This window comes from Notolepis coatsorum (genome assembly GCF_963971535.1).
Source record: "Notolepis coatsorum genome assembly, chromosome: 4".
NCBI lineage: Eukaryota > Metazoa > Chordata > Actinopteri > Aulopiformes > Paralepididae > Notolepis > Notolepis coatsorum.
Genome location: NC_140168.1, coordinates 62,761,687 through 62,779,408, shown reverse-complemented (window position 1 = coordinate 62,779,408; position 17,722 = coordinate 62,761,687). Strand labels below are relative to the sequence as shown.

The 17,722-nt window shown below is 42.1% G+C and overlaps 1 protein-coding gene across 1 annotated transcript in view; it reads right to left on the bottom strand.

Moving 5' to 3' along the window:
* Window positions 1-498: 498 nt before the first annotated feature.
* Window positions 499-17,722, bottom strand: part of sf3a3 (splicing factor 3a, subunit 3) — a 41,785-nt gene continuing 24,561 nt past the window's right edge. The window contains exons 10-17 of the mRNA XM_084312792.1: window positions 17,169-17,236; window positions 16,534-16,641; window positions 13,894-13,963; window positions 11,993-12,157; window positions 11,329-11,439; window positions 11,068-11,158; window positions 10,867-10,922; window positions 499-1,257 (exon numbers count right to left, since the gene is read on the bottom strand). Of these exons, the coding sequence (XP_084168918.1) occupies window positions 1,180-1,257; window positions 10,867-10,922; window positions 11,068-11,158; window positions 11,329-11,439; window positions 11,993-12,157; window positions 13,894-13,963; window positions 16,534-16,641; window positions 17,169-17,236 (747 nt within the window). The 3' untranslated portion in view covers window positions 499-1,179. The remainder of the gene's footprint in view (window positions 1,258-10,866; window positions 10,923-11,067; window positions 11,159-11,328; window positions 11,440-11,992; window positions 12,158-13,893; window positions 13,964-16,533; window positions 16,642-17,168; window positions 17,237-17,722) is intronic.

Below are 17,722 nucleotides of genomic sequence, written 5' to 3'. Positions count from 1 at the left end.
AATCATGCTCAGAAGACAGTAGAGCAACATCGGACCGTAGGCCTCCCCCTGGATGGAGGGAGGGGGGGGGGCAGGCGAGAGTGAGTTAGGCCACAAAACCGAGAGAGAATGAGAGATAGATATTTCCTTAGCACCGGGAGAGATAGTGGTGTCTCAGCCAGTTCAGTTGTGGGAGGACAGAATTCCACCGAACGATTGCCTCGATGAAACAAACAAGACACAACACAGATGGCCAGGAGAGGCGATGAAGGCTGATAACGGCGACCGACACCAGAATCTAACACATTTGAAATGAATGGAGTCTAATCGAACAGAATCAAAGCGTGCTCAAAATGGAAGATGTCATAACACATCAAAATTTTGCCTAAATATTCAGACTCAAATTGTTGGATTGAATTATTACCCCCCCCTATAGCCTAATTGAAAATCCTATCAAACCACGGAAGCAGAAGTACTCAAGAGATGCAACAAAAAGGAGTTCAAAGAAAGTCATTGGTGAGAAAGGTACTCATGTTTTATTACAATAATCAACGTTGGCCTCATTACAAAGGAAGGAATGGTGCGTCTGGGGATACAGTCTGAAAAACAACACGTACTACTTACATGTAAAAAGGTACATGAGTGTAAATTAATCAAGACAAACAAAATTTCTACGGGGCACTCTTTTAAAAAATCTTCTTGTTAGGGCGGCTAGGTGGTGTAGTGGGCAAGGCGCTCGCCATCAACGCTGGAGACGCTGGGTTCGAATCCAGCTCTCGGCGTTGCTATCAGCTTGGCTGGTCGTTCATACTAACACAATTGGCAGTGTTAGGGGTGGGAAAGCTGATGGGTGGGTCCTGGGCGTTGTGGACAGCGACCCCTACAGTTCGGTCGGGGCGCCTGCACAGCGAGGGTAGGATCTGGAGGGAGGTAGTGTGACCTTCCACACGTTACACTCTCCCGGTGAGAATCTGCGCTGCCAGGCTGGCTGCCGGCTGGCTGCACATGCGTCGGAGGAAACCATGTGACAGTCTCCGGCCTCCCGGACCAACAGTAGGGGGGAGTGCGCAACAACCAGGAAGGGGGTTGGGAATTGGCATAACGACTAACAGTGGGATGGGGGAAAAAGATAATAAAAAATAAAAATAAAATCTTCTTGTTGCTTTCCGTATCGTCGGTTTCAAGGGGTTTCCGTGTCGTCTACAGCAGGCCTTGTCTCTTCAGATCCTCGTAAGTCTTCTTGTTCACTACGTTCCCGCTAGAGTCCTCGTATTCTTCCTGGAAACAGGACAGTTGGGACATGAGACATGAGAATGGACTGAATTGTTTCAATATATTATACATACATTAACACTTTAACTGCCACACACGAGATATCTCGGGTTTCCGATAGTTATGTTGAAAGCCACTCACGAGATTTCTCGGATTTATTTTTTTTAATTTTTTTAAGCGATCTGAAATCATATTGCATCACGCGAGCCTACCCGAGTATACCCGAGCGCCGCCGGCGATCATATGTGGAAAAAAGCGCCCCCTATCGTCTCCCAGATGACATAAGGGATTTTGGAATGGACTCAATGAAAATGGATGGGGGAAAAAATCCGGTACTCCACATTTTCCAGTCCACTGATCCAGCCGGGGTTACCACTGTTCATTCTGGAGCCTCTCAGCCCCGCGGAATCATGTGTACTACTGTATCACGTTGGATCCATACACTTATCGATTTTTTCGAATGGTGATCAGGAATGGGAATATACTAGTTGGATACCATCTGATGTCAGGTAAGGAATCTATGTTATCAGTGTTAGGATAATCAGACAAATTTTGATGAAGATATAGGCTGTTTTGGGAAATGGGCTCTTTCGGTTTCACTGTAAAAGTCCAAGAGGAAATGAACACGGCGATTATCCGTGCGGGGCGCGAATGTGCTTGCGTGCACGTATAATATTGACCATCTAGCGTTTATTTGAAAACGATTCATAAATAGGCCGACGAATATCAACGTTCTGGAATATTCCAGTAAAAGACGATTATCACAGAATGGTCTAGAATTAACTGTTTTTTATTTCAAAACGGGTGCTTTTCAAAATGCTCTGAAACGGAAATGAAGCGATAAAAAACCAATCTGCCTTGACAGCACTGACTGGAAAAGTATTCTTTGATAAGCGACGGGCAGATTAGACACATGGACTCTCTAGCGGTGGTGGCAGAGAGGAGGAGCCTTGCTAAGCTCCATGCCATCAGGGAAAACCCCTCCCACCCCCTATACACAGACTGACAGCACTGAAACGGCTCTCCTCCGTGTCTTAAATGACCCGATTACAGCTGCTGATGCAAGAAACTCATCCCTACTATTACTCCTTGACCTCTCAGTCGCCTTTGACACGGTAGACCACCACATCCTTATAGCTTGCCTCGAGCATTACGTAGGCCTTAGGGGCCCCGTCTTAGACTGGTTCAGGTCCTACCTGAGTAATAGGACCTTCTCTGTCCAACTCTGTGATCTCACTTCCTCTGTGGCCCCCCTCACCTGCGGGGTGCCCCAAGGCTCGATATTGGGTCCAACTCTCTTCCTCCTATACATACTCCCCCTAGGCCAGATCTTGGCAAAACACAATATCTCATTCCACTGCTTCGCCGATGACGTGCAAGTTTACCTCCCCTTAAAGCCCACCCAAGGGAAAACGTCAATAGAACCACTGCTTGACTGCCTGGCAGAAATCAAGTGCTGGATGTCCGAAAACTCCCTGACATTGAACGAAGGGAAAACCGAGGTCATTGTTTTTAATAGTGCCCCCCCGCCCCCCCCCCCCCCCCCCCTCATTGACGCACTTGGTCCTCTGGGCCCAAACCTCTCCACCTCTGTCAGGAACCTCGGGGTCATCTTCGACAGCAATTTTAAATTCGATAGACAGGTCAGCGCCGTAGTTAAAAACAGCTTTTACCACCTTAGACTCCTGGCGAAGACAAAGGCATACCTCTCCCAAAGTAACCTAGAGACGGTGATACATGCCTTTGTCACCACCCGCCTCGACTACTGCAATGCTCTGTACACGGGCATCGACAAGTCCCTCCTACGCCGCCTACAACTGGTGCAGAACGCAGCCGCGCGCCTCCTCACCAAAACAAGAAAACACGAACACATCAGCCCAGTTTTGGCCTCACTCCACTGGCTGCCTGTTAGCTTCAGGATCGATTTTAAATTAGCACTAAATGTTTTAAAATCATTAAATGGCACGGCTCCCTCCTATCTGTCCGAGCTCCTGCACCGCCACACCCCCCACCGATCCCTCAGATCAGCTGACCAGATGCTATTGGTGGTACCCAGAACCAGGCTCAAGACTAGGGGAGACAAAGCTTTCTCCACCGCAGCGCCTAGACTGTGAAACAGCCTCCCCCTCAGCGTACGGGCCGCCCAGACCGTACAGGCTTTTAAATCACTCTTGAAAACCTACCTGTTCTCCTTGGCCTTCCCCCCTACTTAACCACCACTAGACCCCTGGCCCTTCTATCCTCTTTTGTTTTACTGTGTCCTACCAGTTTTTATTACTTTCATTGCTTTATTATGTTTTTAATCCTATATCTTGCACCATATTGTTTTGTTTTTGTTGCTTTGCTATGTTTTTTTTCTTTCTTTTAATCTTATACCTTGCCTCACACTATTTTGTTTTTATCAACTTGCTTGTGAAGCACTTTGGTGTCAGCTGCCGCTGCTTGGAAATGTGCTATACAAATAAAACTGACTTGACTTGACTGACAGGAGGAGCACGTTCAGTGCTAGACTAACACTCCCAAGATGTACCACTGAACGGCACAGGAAGTCCTTCATTCCGACAGCCATCAGACTCTACAATGCATCACTGTGCCTCACTGCATCAATGAGCACAGGGTGACAGTTACCATCTTCCTGGATTACTTTTAAAACAACATTGTTCAATATTACACTTACTGTAGATTTCTTTTTTTGTGATCTACTTTTTCTCCTCCTTTTTCTGTATTTTCTCCCATCCCAATTTAGTCTTTATGCCAATTCCCCCTCCCCTTCCTGGTCGTTGCGCGCATTTGCCCCCCACTTGCCGGTCTAGGGAGGGTTGATAGATACTATCACATGTCCCCTCTGATACATGTGGAGTCAGCCAGCCGCTCCTTTTCACCTGACAGCGAGGACTCTCACTGAACGTAACATGTGGGAGGCTCACACTACTTCCCCCAGTTCCCTCCCTCGCTGAGCAGGCGCCCCGACCGACCTGTAGGAGTCGCTGTTTACAACGACCAGGATACACCCCCCGCCGGCTTCCCACCCGCTAACACTGCCAATTGGTTAGTATGGACGACCGACCAAGCCGGAGGTACCGCTGACAGCTGGATTCGATACCAGTGTCTCTGCGGTGGTAGGCAGGCGCTTAGTCCGCTGCGCTACTCAGCCGCTCACTTACTGTAGATTTCTGTATATTTACATAACATAGGAAATGTGAATCCCGGACCATATTTTATTATTAGGCAATTTTTTTTGTTATTCTTATTCGTGACTTTTTTTGTCTACCTGAATGTTTACTGTGAGCGATTTGTAGTGCCAAATTTCCCTCGGGATGATTAAAGTATTTCTATTCTATTCCCTCCCTACTTTCCATTTTCCCACATGGAATGCACCCAATTGGATAAATTACATGTTGGTGCTCTAATGCAACATCTAGTGGCTGAATGTTATCTATAGCACCTTTAATGTTCATTTAGAGATGCATGAATACTGGAAGCAAATGAGTGCCAGAAGTATTTGAATTTAATCAGACACCGCATTTATAGCATTGAAAATAATAACTTTGAAAACATGTATCTGAATTTGAAAACATTTATCTGAATTTTTTCAGACACCGCATTTTTGTATCTGAATTATTTCAGACACCGCATTTATAGTTTCAGACACTGAATTTATAGCATTGCAAATAAATACTTGTATCTGTATCTGAATCATGTATCTGAATTTCTTTGCTCTGAATTTACCTATGCGAAATAAAAATGCAGTGTTAATAAAACAATTCGAATGCATAATAAAATTCAATTCGACGCCAAAAAAAAAATTCGATGCATAATTGCGGTGTATATAATTCAATGTCAAAAATTCGATGCATAATTGCGGTGTATGGAATTCGATGTAAAAAACCAACATCCAGGTATCCAGCTGCAGAACCACAGAACCACCACAGCAGCAGCAGGCTGAGGCCCCTCGCTTCCATTGGCTGATTTGAGTCACGTGACCGTCCCACCCAATGGCTGAATTAGAGTATTGCACTGCGGGCATTGGCTGATGCACTGCGGGATTGATTGAACACTTTATTAACAGATTGCAGAATGGGTACACGTGACCGCCACAGGCCCTGATTGATTGATGTCACTGTACCCATTCTGCAATCTGTTAATAAGGTTTTCAATCAATCAATCAATCCGGGCCTGTGACGTCACTGTACCCATTCTGCAATCTGTTAATAAAGTTTTCAATCAATCAATCCGGGCCTGTGACGTCACTGTACCCATTCTGCAATCTGTTAATAAAGTTTTCAATCAATCAATCAATCAATCACTGTACCCATTCTACAATCTGTTAATAAAGTTTTCAATCAATCAATCAGGGCCTGTGGCGGTCACGTGTACCCATTCTGCAATCTGTTAATAAAGTGTTCAATCAATCAATCAATCCCGCAGTGCATCAGCCAATGCCCGCAGTGCAATACTCCAATTCAGCCATTGGGTGGGACGGTCACGTGACCCAAATCACGTGACCCAAATCAGCCAATGGAAGCGAGGGGCCTCAGCCTGCTGCTGCTGTGGTGGTTCTGTGGTTCTGCAGCTGGATACCCGGATGTTGGTTTTTTACATCGAATTCCATACACCGCAATTATGCATACAATTTTTGACATCGAATTATATACACCGCAATTATGCATTGAATTTTTTTTTTGGTGTCGAATTTAATTTTATTATACATTCGAATTGTTTTATTAACACTGCATTTTTATTTCGCATAGGTCAATTCGGAGCAAAGAAATTCAGATATATGATTCAGATACAGATACAAGTATTTATTTGCAATGCTATAAATTCGGTGTCTGAAACTATAAATGCGGTGTCTGAAATAATTCAGATACAAAAATGCGGTGTCTGAAAAAATTCAGATACATGTTTTCAAATTCAGATACATGTTTTCAAAGTTATTATTTTCAATGCTATAAATGCGGTGTCTGATTAAATTCAAATACTTCTGCACTCATTTGCTTCCATAGAATACCCCTTCTTCACTGCCGATACCGTGTAGGGCACGTTATTCGAAAAAAAAAAATTGAATTAGACTATAACTAATGCTTTTGTTCGTGTCAACTGCATTGATTCAGCCTACTGATGGGAGTTACGATCTGATTAGTTATTAAAAAGGTAGAATCTGTGTTTTTGTTTTGGTCTGACGTGTGGGGTTCGAGTTTACTAACAGTTTTCCAGACCTCTCTTGGCATAACCTGAGGTGTGACCAGCAATTGTAACGCCTCCCCTATACCCACTGAAATCCAATTAGGTCACGGTTTGACGCCATTACAGTTTCTACCTTTAAGACCAGTAGTTTGCGGTGAAAGGACTAAATTGATTGAGTTATAAAATCCACGTTTGACCATTAGAGAGATGAAACAACCTTCGATATGAAGAACATGAAGTTAGTCAAATTTATTTCTGAGATTTTGCATTTCTTTCGTATTGGGGAAATTTTCCCGGTACTAGGGATATGCAAGGATATCCGGATATCAGGTTTTAAATTAACCGGATATTCAGTTAACAGTTAAATGGTAATCCATTTATAGGGTGAATGTGTAAAAATGTTGATAGAAATAAACAAGTTCTAGACCATTTCTGCTTGCTGCCAGTGCCAAGAAACAGCTGAAGCTAAAAAAAAAAAAAAAAAAAAAATAAGTTTGAGAGGTTGGTTCATTTGATCTGGCTTTTAGAGAGACAGTGCATTCTCACTCTAGTTCTGAATGTTTACTGTGAGCGATTTGTAGTGCCAAATTTCCCTCGGGATGATTAAAGTATTTCTATTCTATTCCCTCCCTACTTTCCATTTTCCCACATGGAATGCACCCAATTGGATAAATTACATGTTGGTGCTCTAATGCAACATCTAGTGGCTGAATGTTATCTATAGCACCTTTAATGTTCATTTAGAGATGCATGAATACTGGAAGCAAATGAGTGCCAGAAGTATTTGAATTTAATCAGACACCGCATTTATAGCATTGAAAATAATAACTTTGAAAACATGTATCTGAATTTGAAAACATTTATCTGAATTTTTTCAGACACCGCATTTTTGTATCTGAATTATTTCAGACACCGCATTTATAGTTTCAGACACTGAATTTATAGCATTGCAAATAAATACTTGTATCTGTATCTGAATCATGTATCTGAATTTCTTTGCTCTGAATTTACCTATGCGAAATAAAAATGCAGTGTTAATAAAACAATTCGAATGCATAATAAAATTCAATTCGACGCCAAAAAAAAAATTCGATGCATAATTGCGGTGTATATAATTCAATGTCAAAAATTCGATGCATAATTGCGGTGTATGGAATTCGATGTAAAAAACCAACATCCAGGTATCCAGCTGCAGAACCACAGAACCACCACAGCAGCAGCAGGCTGAGGCCCCTCGCTTCCATTGGCTGATTTGAGTCACGTGACCGTCCCACCCAATGGCTGAATTAGAGTATTGCACTGCGGGCATTGGCTGATGCACTGCGGGATTGATTGAACACTTTATTAACAGATTGCAGAATGGGTACACGTGACCGCCACAGGCCCTGATTGATTGATGTCACTGTACCCATTCTGCAATCTGTTAATAAGGTTTTCAATCAATCAATCAATCCGGGCCTGTGACGTCACTGTACCCATTCTGCAATCTGTTAATAAAGTTTTCAATCAATCAATCCGGGCCTGTGACGTCACTGTACCCATTCTGCAATCTGTTAATAAAGTTTTCAATCAATCAATCAATCAATCACTGTACCCATTCTACAATCTGTTAATAAAGTTTTCAATCAATCAATCAGGGCCTGTGGCGGTCACGTGTACCCATTCTGCAATCTGTTAATAAAGTGTTCAATCAATCAATCAATCCCGCAGTGCATCAGCCAATGCCCGCAGTGCAATACTCCAATTCAGCCATTGGGTGGGACGGTCACGTGACCCAAATCACGTGACCCAAATCAGCCAATGGAAGCGAGGGGCCTCAGCCTGCTGCTGCTGTGGTGGTTCTGTGGTTCTGCAGCTGGATACCCGGATGTTGGTTTTTTACATCGAATTCCATACACCGCAATTATGCATACAATTTTTGACATCGAATTATATACACCGCAATTATGCATTGAATTTTTTTTTTGGTGTCGAATTTAATTTTATTATACATTCGAATTGTTTTATTAACACTGCATTTTTATTTCGCATAGGTCAATTCGGAGCAAAGAAATTCAGATATATGATTCAGATACAGATACAAGTATTTATTTGCAATGCTATAAATTCGGTGTCTGAAACTATAAATGCGGTGTCTGAAATAATTCAGATACAAAAATGCGGTGTCTGAAAAAATTCAGATACATGTTTTCAAATTCAGATACATGTTTTCAAAGTTATTATTTTCAATGCTATAAATGCGGTGTCTGATTAAATTCAAATACTTCTGCACTCATTTGCTTCCATAGAATACCCCTTCTTCACTGCCGATACCGTGTAGGGCACGTTATTCGAGAAAAAAAAATTGAATTAGACTATAACTAATGCTTTTGTTCGTGTCAACTGCATTGATTCAGCCTACTGATGGGAGTTACGATCTGATTAGTTATTAAAAAGGTAGAATCTGTGTTTTTGTTTTGGTCTGACGTGTGGGGTTCGAGTTTACTAACAGTTTTCCAGACCTCTCTTGGCATAACCTGAGGTGTGACCAGCAATTGTAACGCCTCCCCTATACCCACTGAAATCCAATTAGGTCACGGTTTGACGCCATTACAGTTTCTACCTTTAAGACCAGTAGTTTGCGGTGAAAGGACTAAATTGATTGAGTTATAAAATCCACGTTTGACCATTAGAGAGATGAAACAACCTTCGATATGAAGAACATGAAGTTAGTCAAATTTATTTCTGAGATTTTGCATTTCTTTCGTATTGGGGAAATTTTCCCGGTACTAGGGATATGCAAGGATATCCGGATATCAGGTTTTAAATTAACCGGATATTCAGTTAACAGTTAAATGGTAATCCATTTATAGGGTGAATGTGTAAAAATGTTGATAGAAATAAACAAGTTCTAGACCATTTCTGCTTGCTGCCAGTGCCAAGAAACAGCTGAAGCTAAAAAAAAAAAAAAAAAAAAAATAAGTTGAGAGGTTGGTTCATTTGATCTGGCTTTTAGAGAGACAGTGCATTCTCACTCTAGTGCCAACCTCTAGTGCTAACCAGAGAGGAGTGGGGAGGAATGGAGCGTGGTCAGTGTCAGTCAGTTTTACAAGTATTGCTACTAATGTTGTGTGGGTGTCGTCTGGTAACGTTGGATGGATTTGTATCGTCTTGTTGAGAGAGAAAGAGGTAGAATTAACACGCGGCAGACCACTTGGAACCACGTTACCAAATTTCTTTAAAAACACAGCTAACCAGGGGCGGCCGGGTAGCGCAACTAAGCGTCTGTCTACCACCACAGAGACAGTGGGATCGAATCCAGCTGTGGTGCTTCCGGGTTGGCCGACCGTCCATACTAACACAATTGGCAGTGTTAGCGGGTGGGAAACCCGGCGAGGGTGGGTCCTGGTCGTTGTAAACAGCGACTCCTACAGTTCGGTCGGGGTGCCTGCACAGCAAGGGAAGGATCTAGGAGAGGTAGTGTGACCTTCCACACGTTACACTCTCCCAGTGAGAGTCCGCGCTGCCAGGTGAAAAGAAGCGGTGGGCTGGGTACACGTGTCGGAGGAAGCATGCGATAGTCTCCGCCCTCCCAGACCGACGGTAGGGGGTAGAGTGTGCAACGACCAGGAACGGGAATTTTCATAACGACTAACATTGGGATGAAAAAATTATAAAAAAAAAATTAAATAAAAAATAAAACACAGCTAACCAGTTTTCAACAATGAAAGCAGATAGTCTGCTCTCAAAATAACCGTTATGCACGTCCATATACCAGTATCTATGCATCCTTGTAGGGCTGACCCCTATTAATCGATTAATCGGTCGAAAGGAGCCGTAGTCGACTGGCCAACCTCTTAGTCGAATATAATAATAAAAAAAAATTTAAAAGATTTTTTTATCATTCTTTACAAAAGAAAAGAGGCCTAGAAGCGTGGCTAACGCTAATGGCACGCATACCAGAGGCTAACTGCCTACGAAAACAGGCACAGAGGCACTGAAAGAGGATTTCACCCATCTAATGAACACACTAGACTAGACAAATATCAAGATGTATCCATCAGTGGACCAATTGCATGCTTTTGCAGAGAACAAGAAGCCTTCAGTAGACTCCTTCAGACATTAAGCACCGCCCACAGCCCAAATGGAACGATTAAAAAAAAAATAAAAAAATTGTCGACCAATAGTCGACTAACGGCAAATGTTGGCCAATCCTAGTCGACCATCCAAATGCTTAGTCGGGGACAGCCCTACATCCTTGTTAAATATGGATGGTGTGGTGATGGTCACTGGTTGGTTATCACATAGTTGACATTTATCCTCCTGTTTCCCTACAAACACTTAGCACTATTATCCTTCCTCACTGAAACCAATGGATTCTAATATGTCACTTTTCAGTTCATTTAAGTGTCCATTCAGAAACATGTCGTCTAGAGACTCTGAACTAACCTCTGTGTCCGGCTGCCACCGCTCTGATGCCTTCTGTGACTTCAGCTTGGCCCACACTGGAAAACAAGCAAAAACATTAATCTCAAATCAAGACGACGACAATCCCCCACCAGAGAAATAGCAAGTCCTTCGAGTCTTTAGCATTTCAGACACAATTAGCAAAAAATTCTTTTAAACACAGGGAAAAAATAAAACACGTACGAGAGACGGCGTCCTCAATCTGGGTGACGTTGGCAAAGTGGGCCGTGTTTGGGATGCCCAGACAACGCATACCGTGGGCATGTCGCCACTCCTAGAGAAGAGAACAAAGGAACAAAGGAAGAGAAGATTAGAGGATACAACAACACACTCAGTCACAATCTTCTAATTCCATTACAGAGAACACCATATTTTTCTATGAAATACAAATGGGGTACAATCCCTCTTTTGTCTATTGACTAGTTTTCAAAGGCGTCAACATACGGCGAAGTGCCTCTGGAAGGCCTTGGGTCCCCGGTAGGTGAAGTTGCCGCAGATCTCGCAGTTGTAGTTGATGTTCAGGCCGTGCAGTTTGTACAGCCAGTATGGAATCGGCTGCGGGGAACAACGGGAAGGTTAGCACCAAGTCTCACCTCAGTTCAGACATTTTAATAAGGCAATAGGACCATAATTAAAAGAATAATAAGAATTATGAACAACTCTGGATTCTGGTGGCCGGCTATTCTGTGACTGAATGATGGACTGTACGGTCTCCGTTGGTTTCTATAGATTTTTATTATAGCTATCATTCTGCATGAGCACCGTCTGCATTATATGGTTTAGATTGAATATACTTAGCTTGGTTCAAAGGTTTTAAAAATGTCAAAAGAAATTTGAGAGAGGTTGTCTATTCCCCTTTGCATTGTGTCTCTATTGAGACAGTAGGGAAGGCCGAGAGGGAGACCAGAGATACAAGAGACACAGGAGAGAAGGTTCTGGTGGGATTCAATCACAGACCAGCAGGGGTAGGTAGACCACTTGTAGTTGCAGAGGCGTGTGGTGGGTCTCAAAACACTATATACCATCTCTGGGCACTGCAGCCTAAAGTAATCCCTCCAGTCCAATAAAAACTCCCCAAGTCTGAAAGTCCCAAAAGAAAAGGCCTCACCTTGCCATCCCAGCCGAGGGGAAGGTTCTTGGGATTGTAGATGATCTCGTTGTCCTCGTCCTCGCTTTCACTCTCGCTCATCTGCTCCTCCTCCTCTTCCTCACGCTCCTCTCCCGTCCTGGCCTGCTTCCTCTGGACGTTCTCGTGGGTCAGCTGCCTCTGCTCCTGTCCACATCAACAGCCAAAGCACACAGGATGAACTGCTGGACTCATCTAACCAGGGTTCCCACAGACATTGCAAAATGAAATTCAAGGACTTTCAACTACTTTTCCAATATATATATATAAAAATCTGATCCAATATTTATGGCTTAAAACCTATTTCCGACAATTAGTTACACTTTAAATAAAAAAAATAAAATGTCTTGATTCAGAAATGTTTTATCATGGATGAAAAATTTTCAATGCAAATGGTTGATTTGAATTTCAGGTACTTTTAAGCACTTAATTGTTAGTTTCATTATGCATTGTGTGTTAAGTACTGACTTTTAATCATTTTGTTTTGCAATAATAATTGTTTTTGTATGTTTTTTTTGTGTGGACCCCAGGAAGACTAGTTGGTTGCTATGGCACCAGCTAATGGGGATCCGTAATCAAATCAAATCAAAAACCTTGTTAAAAAATAGGCTGTTTTCAAGGAATTCCAGGCCTCGACTTTTATTTATTTATTAAAAAATAATTATTTAAATCAAGCACTTCAATGACCTTGTGCGAACCCTGTCTAATTCACTAGGGTTCAGGGCGGGTTCCCAACCTTAATGGCAACCCCCCCCCCCCTTTTTTCTTTCATCAGGGGGAATTCAAGAGGCACCATATAATAAAAAATTCGAACACTCTAGTACCGCGGTACTATACTAATACCGGTATACCGTGCAACCCTATGCTGATGTGGGCACATTTTTGTACCACACTACCAAATGGTTAACCCTTGCACTGCGAAAATACAGACTGTTAACCCTTTCACTGCCACACAACAAAGGGTTAATACTTTCACTACCACAGTACAGAATGTTAACCGTTTCACTACCACACTACAGACGGTTTAGTGAAAGGGTTAACATTGACTGAAGCATTCGGGTCAGACCTACTCAAATGTTTACAAACAAACCTTTTAACAAATCTTCTAATTCATTGACTAAGAAACACATTAAATTAGGGAATGTTAAAAAGGAACATGGCAACATTATGGGAAATGCGCTTACCGGCTTCTCCCGAGTCAGACAAGAAGATAGATACCAATTTCCTCTCTGCGATCAGTAGAAAGCTTGTTGCTCTAATTCAGCGGTTCTCAAACTACGGGTCGCTACCCAAAGTGGGGTCGTGGATAGGTGACAGTGGGGTCACGCATTGGCAAGTAAAATTGTTTTATATATATATATTGATTTTTTTTTTTTTTTTTGCTGTTCCGTCAGCATATTTTGGCTAAATATGCCTCGTTTTATAAATGTGTATTGATAACATAGTGCTGTAATAAAATGTTCTAATAAATATACATGATCAAGTTCAACAACGTGTGCTTTTATTTTGATATTCCTTAATTCCGCGATACATTTGAAGTGTGGGGTCCCCAAAGAAATATCCTAAATAAAATGGGGTTGTGGTATAAAAAGGTTTGAGAACCCCTGCACTAATTTAAGCGGGTTTGTCCCATTGAGACATGGGATCTCTTTTACAAGGGAGACCCGGCCAAAAACATATTCTTGTCTGGAGAAGACGATAAGAGCATTTCGTATAAAGTTGCCATGTTCCTTTAAGTTTCCAATCCTGTGTGGAATTTTGGCTGTGAATTTAGTGACCCCCCTGGTTTGGACTTGGATGATGGATTGTGCTCTCGGGTTGAAAAAGCCTGAGATAACTGGAGCCATTATTTCCACACGCAGCGGTGAACCGTCTCCACTTACCCCCAGGATTTCCACATACTCGTAGATCTGGGCCTCCAGGAAGGAAATCTCTTTGTTGCGCTCGGTGTCTCTGCGGGGAAGTAATATGATCAATATCATTAGGAATCACAAATTGAACACCATGAGCACTCTTGTGCCTCTCTTTGTCAATGTCTGTCATATTGATCGTGAAGGTACACTTTGAGTTTCATAGACAAGATGGCAGCTTTCCTAGTACCTTACTGATTATTATCTCAGGATGACCGCCGTCAAGCCAGCTATATTCCTCTGAATATCAACTATCTGCAAATCGTGTTTCTGACCAAAATCCCATTGAAATGTACACAAGTTTACTTTTAAATGTTTTATTTACTGTGACCCAGTTCAGTCAATACTTGTGAACATGCACCACACCCTCTCTCTAGAGAACAGGGAAATATCCCTTAACTCATTCTGTGCCAAACACAAGATTTCTCGTGTTTCAAATCCAAGCGTTGAACGCCAAACCCGAGATATCTCGTTTTTAGATCCTTTTTTCGATTTTCCCCCATTCTAAACACTCGCGCGGACCTGCCTGTGTCTCCCTGGCACTGCTGCCTACATTATAATTGCAATGACGATCGAATCCCGACAGGTGGCAGTATTGCCTACCTTTTAAACTGAGTCTCTCAGTTGTCTCTCAGTGCCCATGGCTGCAGGAATCCCCTCCCCCTCAAAGTGAAGCAGCACACCATCTGTCGCTGATTTGCTCGCCTGAAACCTATTGTTTGCCGTATTATAGCCAGGCCCAATGCACACCAGTAATGGCGATCACGATGGAACTACTGGGATTATTCATTTTGGAGTACGTTCTGACAAAGGTAAGGTACATTTTTGGTCTATTTGACCAAACCTAAAACATGCTTTTGTATTGATCACAGCGTCGTATTTTACCGAACATAAAACATGCTTTTGGTAACGATCGCAGCTTCGTAAAACGACCCCCACCCCCTTTGATGACTTTATGAAGAAACATCTATATGGTATATACCTTTGATTTGAAAATAATATAAGTTTCAGGCGAGCAACCTGAACGATTTGCGCATAACCCGTCATATCTCACAATCTAGAAAACGAGACTGGATTAATTTGATTAATTAATGTTTAGCGTGGTATAACGCACAAACGAAAGTATGTAGAAATGAACTGGTTTGTCCCTGTTGGACTATAACGCATGCCACAAACTAATGCAAAGTCAATGGGCACAAACTAACTGAAATTAGTTTTTGTGTCTAACCAACCGGAGCTGTAGGCATCCAATAGGAAGAACGGCACGGATTGTGCTGAGAAAGGACTCTTACCGATCGACAACATCAGGAAATAGAGTGTTAAAAAGTGATGAACTATCCCTTTATACCCCGAGACATCATCAACATGCTAAATCTGGGGCTGCTCCATGGTCAATGAACACAAGGGGGGCTGATTGCCCAAGCCAATCAGCAATGCCAACTGACACACATGACTGGGTCATCCCTCGAGCTTAGAGCTGCCGCAGTTCAGGGCACGCCCACCGCAGAGTCAAGGTGATCACCACTGGTTTCCCCCCGTTTATTTTAGGCCTATTGTTTATGTTCCAATCGTTGCGTTATGTGATCTGAAATAAATGCAATGCTATTTTGTAAATAATAATAATGATATAGCCTATTTTCTTCATGCCATGTGTTCGAAGGTATCCACTCACTCATATATTATAATTGTTTTGATTTATTTTTTTTACAAAACGAATATTCGATTGTAAACAAATTAAATCGATCTTAATAACAGAAACGACTATTCGAATTTTCAGTCCCATCCCTAGTCCACAAGTATAGATATTTTTGAAAGCCGACTCTTTTCTTTGCAATCAGGACCATGGAGAGATCCCTGCAGCCTGTCATTATACAGAGTTGTAAACGGAGGGGTGAAAATGCCCTTCCAGACTGTAGAAAAGCCATCATTCAGAGCTCTGCTTCAGCAATAAAGATGTATGTGGGTCTAGGATTTTTTTTTTTTTTAAAGGGTTTCTTTATGGCGGTTACCATTACGGTTTTAATGGCTTCGCTAATCTGTGCGGTAAGGAATCAAATCAATACCGCGGCAGCTCTACTCGAGCTGCTGCACTAAAACATAACTCCCTGTGGAAAGACCACGGTGCTGTCCTGACAACAGATCCTTTCAAATAAAAATGGCTGGATGTCATTTTCCATAATCGGCATGACTCCCAAGTGTGACACGTTTATCTGTCACACAGTAAACTTGGGCATAGATTTATTTGTTTAGATTGCTAGCGTGGCTAATAAATGTAAAGATATTGTTGCCCCGGTGATGTGCGCGCACAATGGTGCCAAATGAGGTTCATATTCTAGTATAGCGAACCAGAATTTAAACCTCAACTCACACAAACATGTTATTGGTGGACAAACTCTAAAATACACAGGAATAACAATGGGTGGCAATCAATTGGACTATGGCCCTTATAAAGTTAAACTATAATGATATTTTGAATTAAAAAAAAAACTAATAAAAACTAAAGTAAGACTGATGAAAGCACAGACTGAATGAAAGAAGCCAATGACTGAAAATGATCAAAAGCAGACCACCCTTGTGTTAATGTTTAGACACCACTCATCTACAGGAACATACTTTTTGGGTCCTTTGGCTTTTGGATTCTTGGCAAACAGTGAAGGATCCAGGGACTCCAGGGATTTGCCTTTGGTGCTGAAAAGCCTCTGTGCCCTCTCCTCCAGGGTCCTGTCAGAAATATACACATACAGTCCATCACTATACTAAACCTGTGGTTCTCAAAGTGGGGTCCGGGGATCCCCAAGGGTCCTTTGGAAGGGATTCCCCAGCAAAACAGGGAATAGTTTAATTCTAGTATTATTTAAGTCAAGTGTTTATTAACCCCATTTGGGAAATTCAGGTGTCATAGCAGCATGGGGGAGGAGAGATACAGACGGGGAGGAAAAACACAGGTTTCAGTCTGTCCACTTATCTCTGAATTCTGGCCTAAATCATATCCAACAAACATCTTATCAGGTGGGGTCCCTGGGAGAAAATGGGATCAAATGGGGCACGTGGCCCATTGCATATCAATTTGTGGGTCCTTGATGTGGTAAAGGTTTGAGAACAACTGTACTAAATAACAGACCATCAGTTCAGAGTTGTTTCACAAAAATGTAAAGAAATATTTTTTTTCTCTTGTTTGAAAAATCCAAAAGATATGTACAGAAGGCAGAATTAAGACATACGTTTTAGTGAATATTGTAAACGCTCACCCTCCACACTTGAGTCCCAGAGCCATGAGAGCAGACTTCAGCCTGTCCAGACCCAGAGACGCCAACTCCTACGGAAGAGAAAGAACCAAGAAAAACACAAGGCAAAAAGGCAATAGGAGCGTTATGAACAGGAATGTACTTATTGTTTATTGTCCATAAGTGTTATCATATTGTGCTAATGTGAACATTAGTCAAATTTATCATACAATGGCTTCTGAAATATGTGAGAATGTTAACAGAAATAGAAAGTGTTTAATTAAGCAGCAGAGTTCAACTAGGCGCTCTTGTGAGTACAATGGTTTACAAAAGAAAGTCATCAAGTGCTCTTGGGTCTTTGTGAAAACTGGAACAAGATGTGGGATCACAGGCATTCAAAGAATTACAGGAAGAGAGAGACATTAAAAAGCCTTTATTGTGGCATGGTTACATAATTTTAAAAAGCAAACATGTTTCGACCAGCTGGATAAAGACTGGATTAAGACCAGCTGGTTGAAACATATCGGCTTTTTAAAATGATGTAGCCATGTCACAATAAAGGCTTTCCAAGTTGCCTT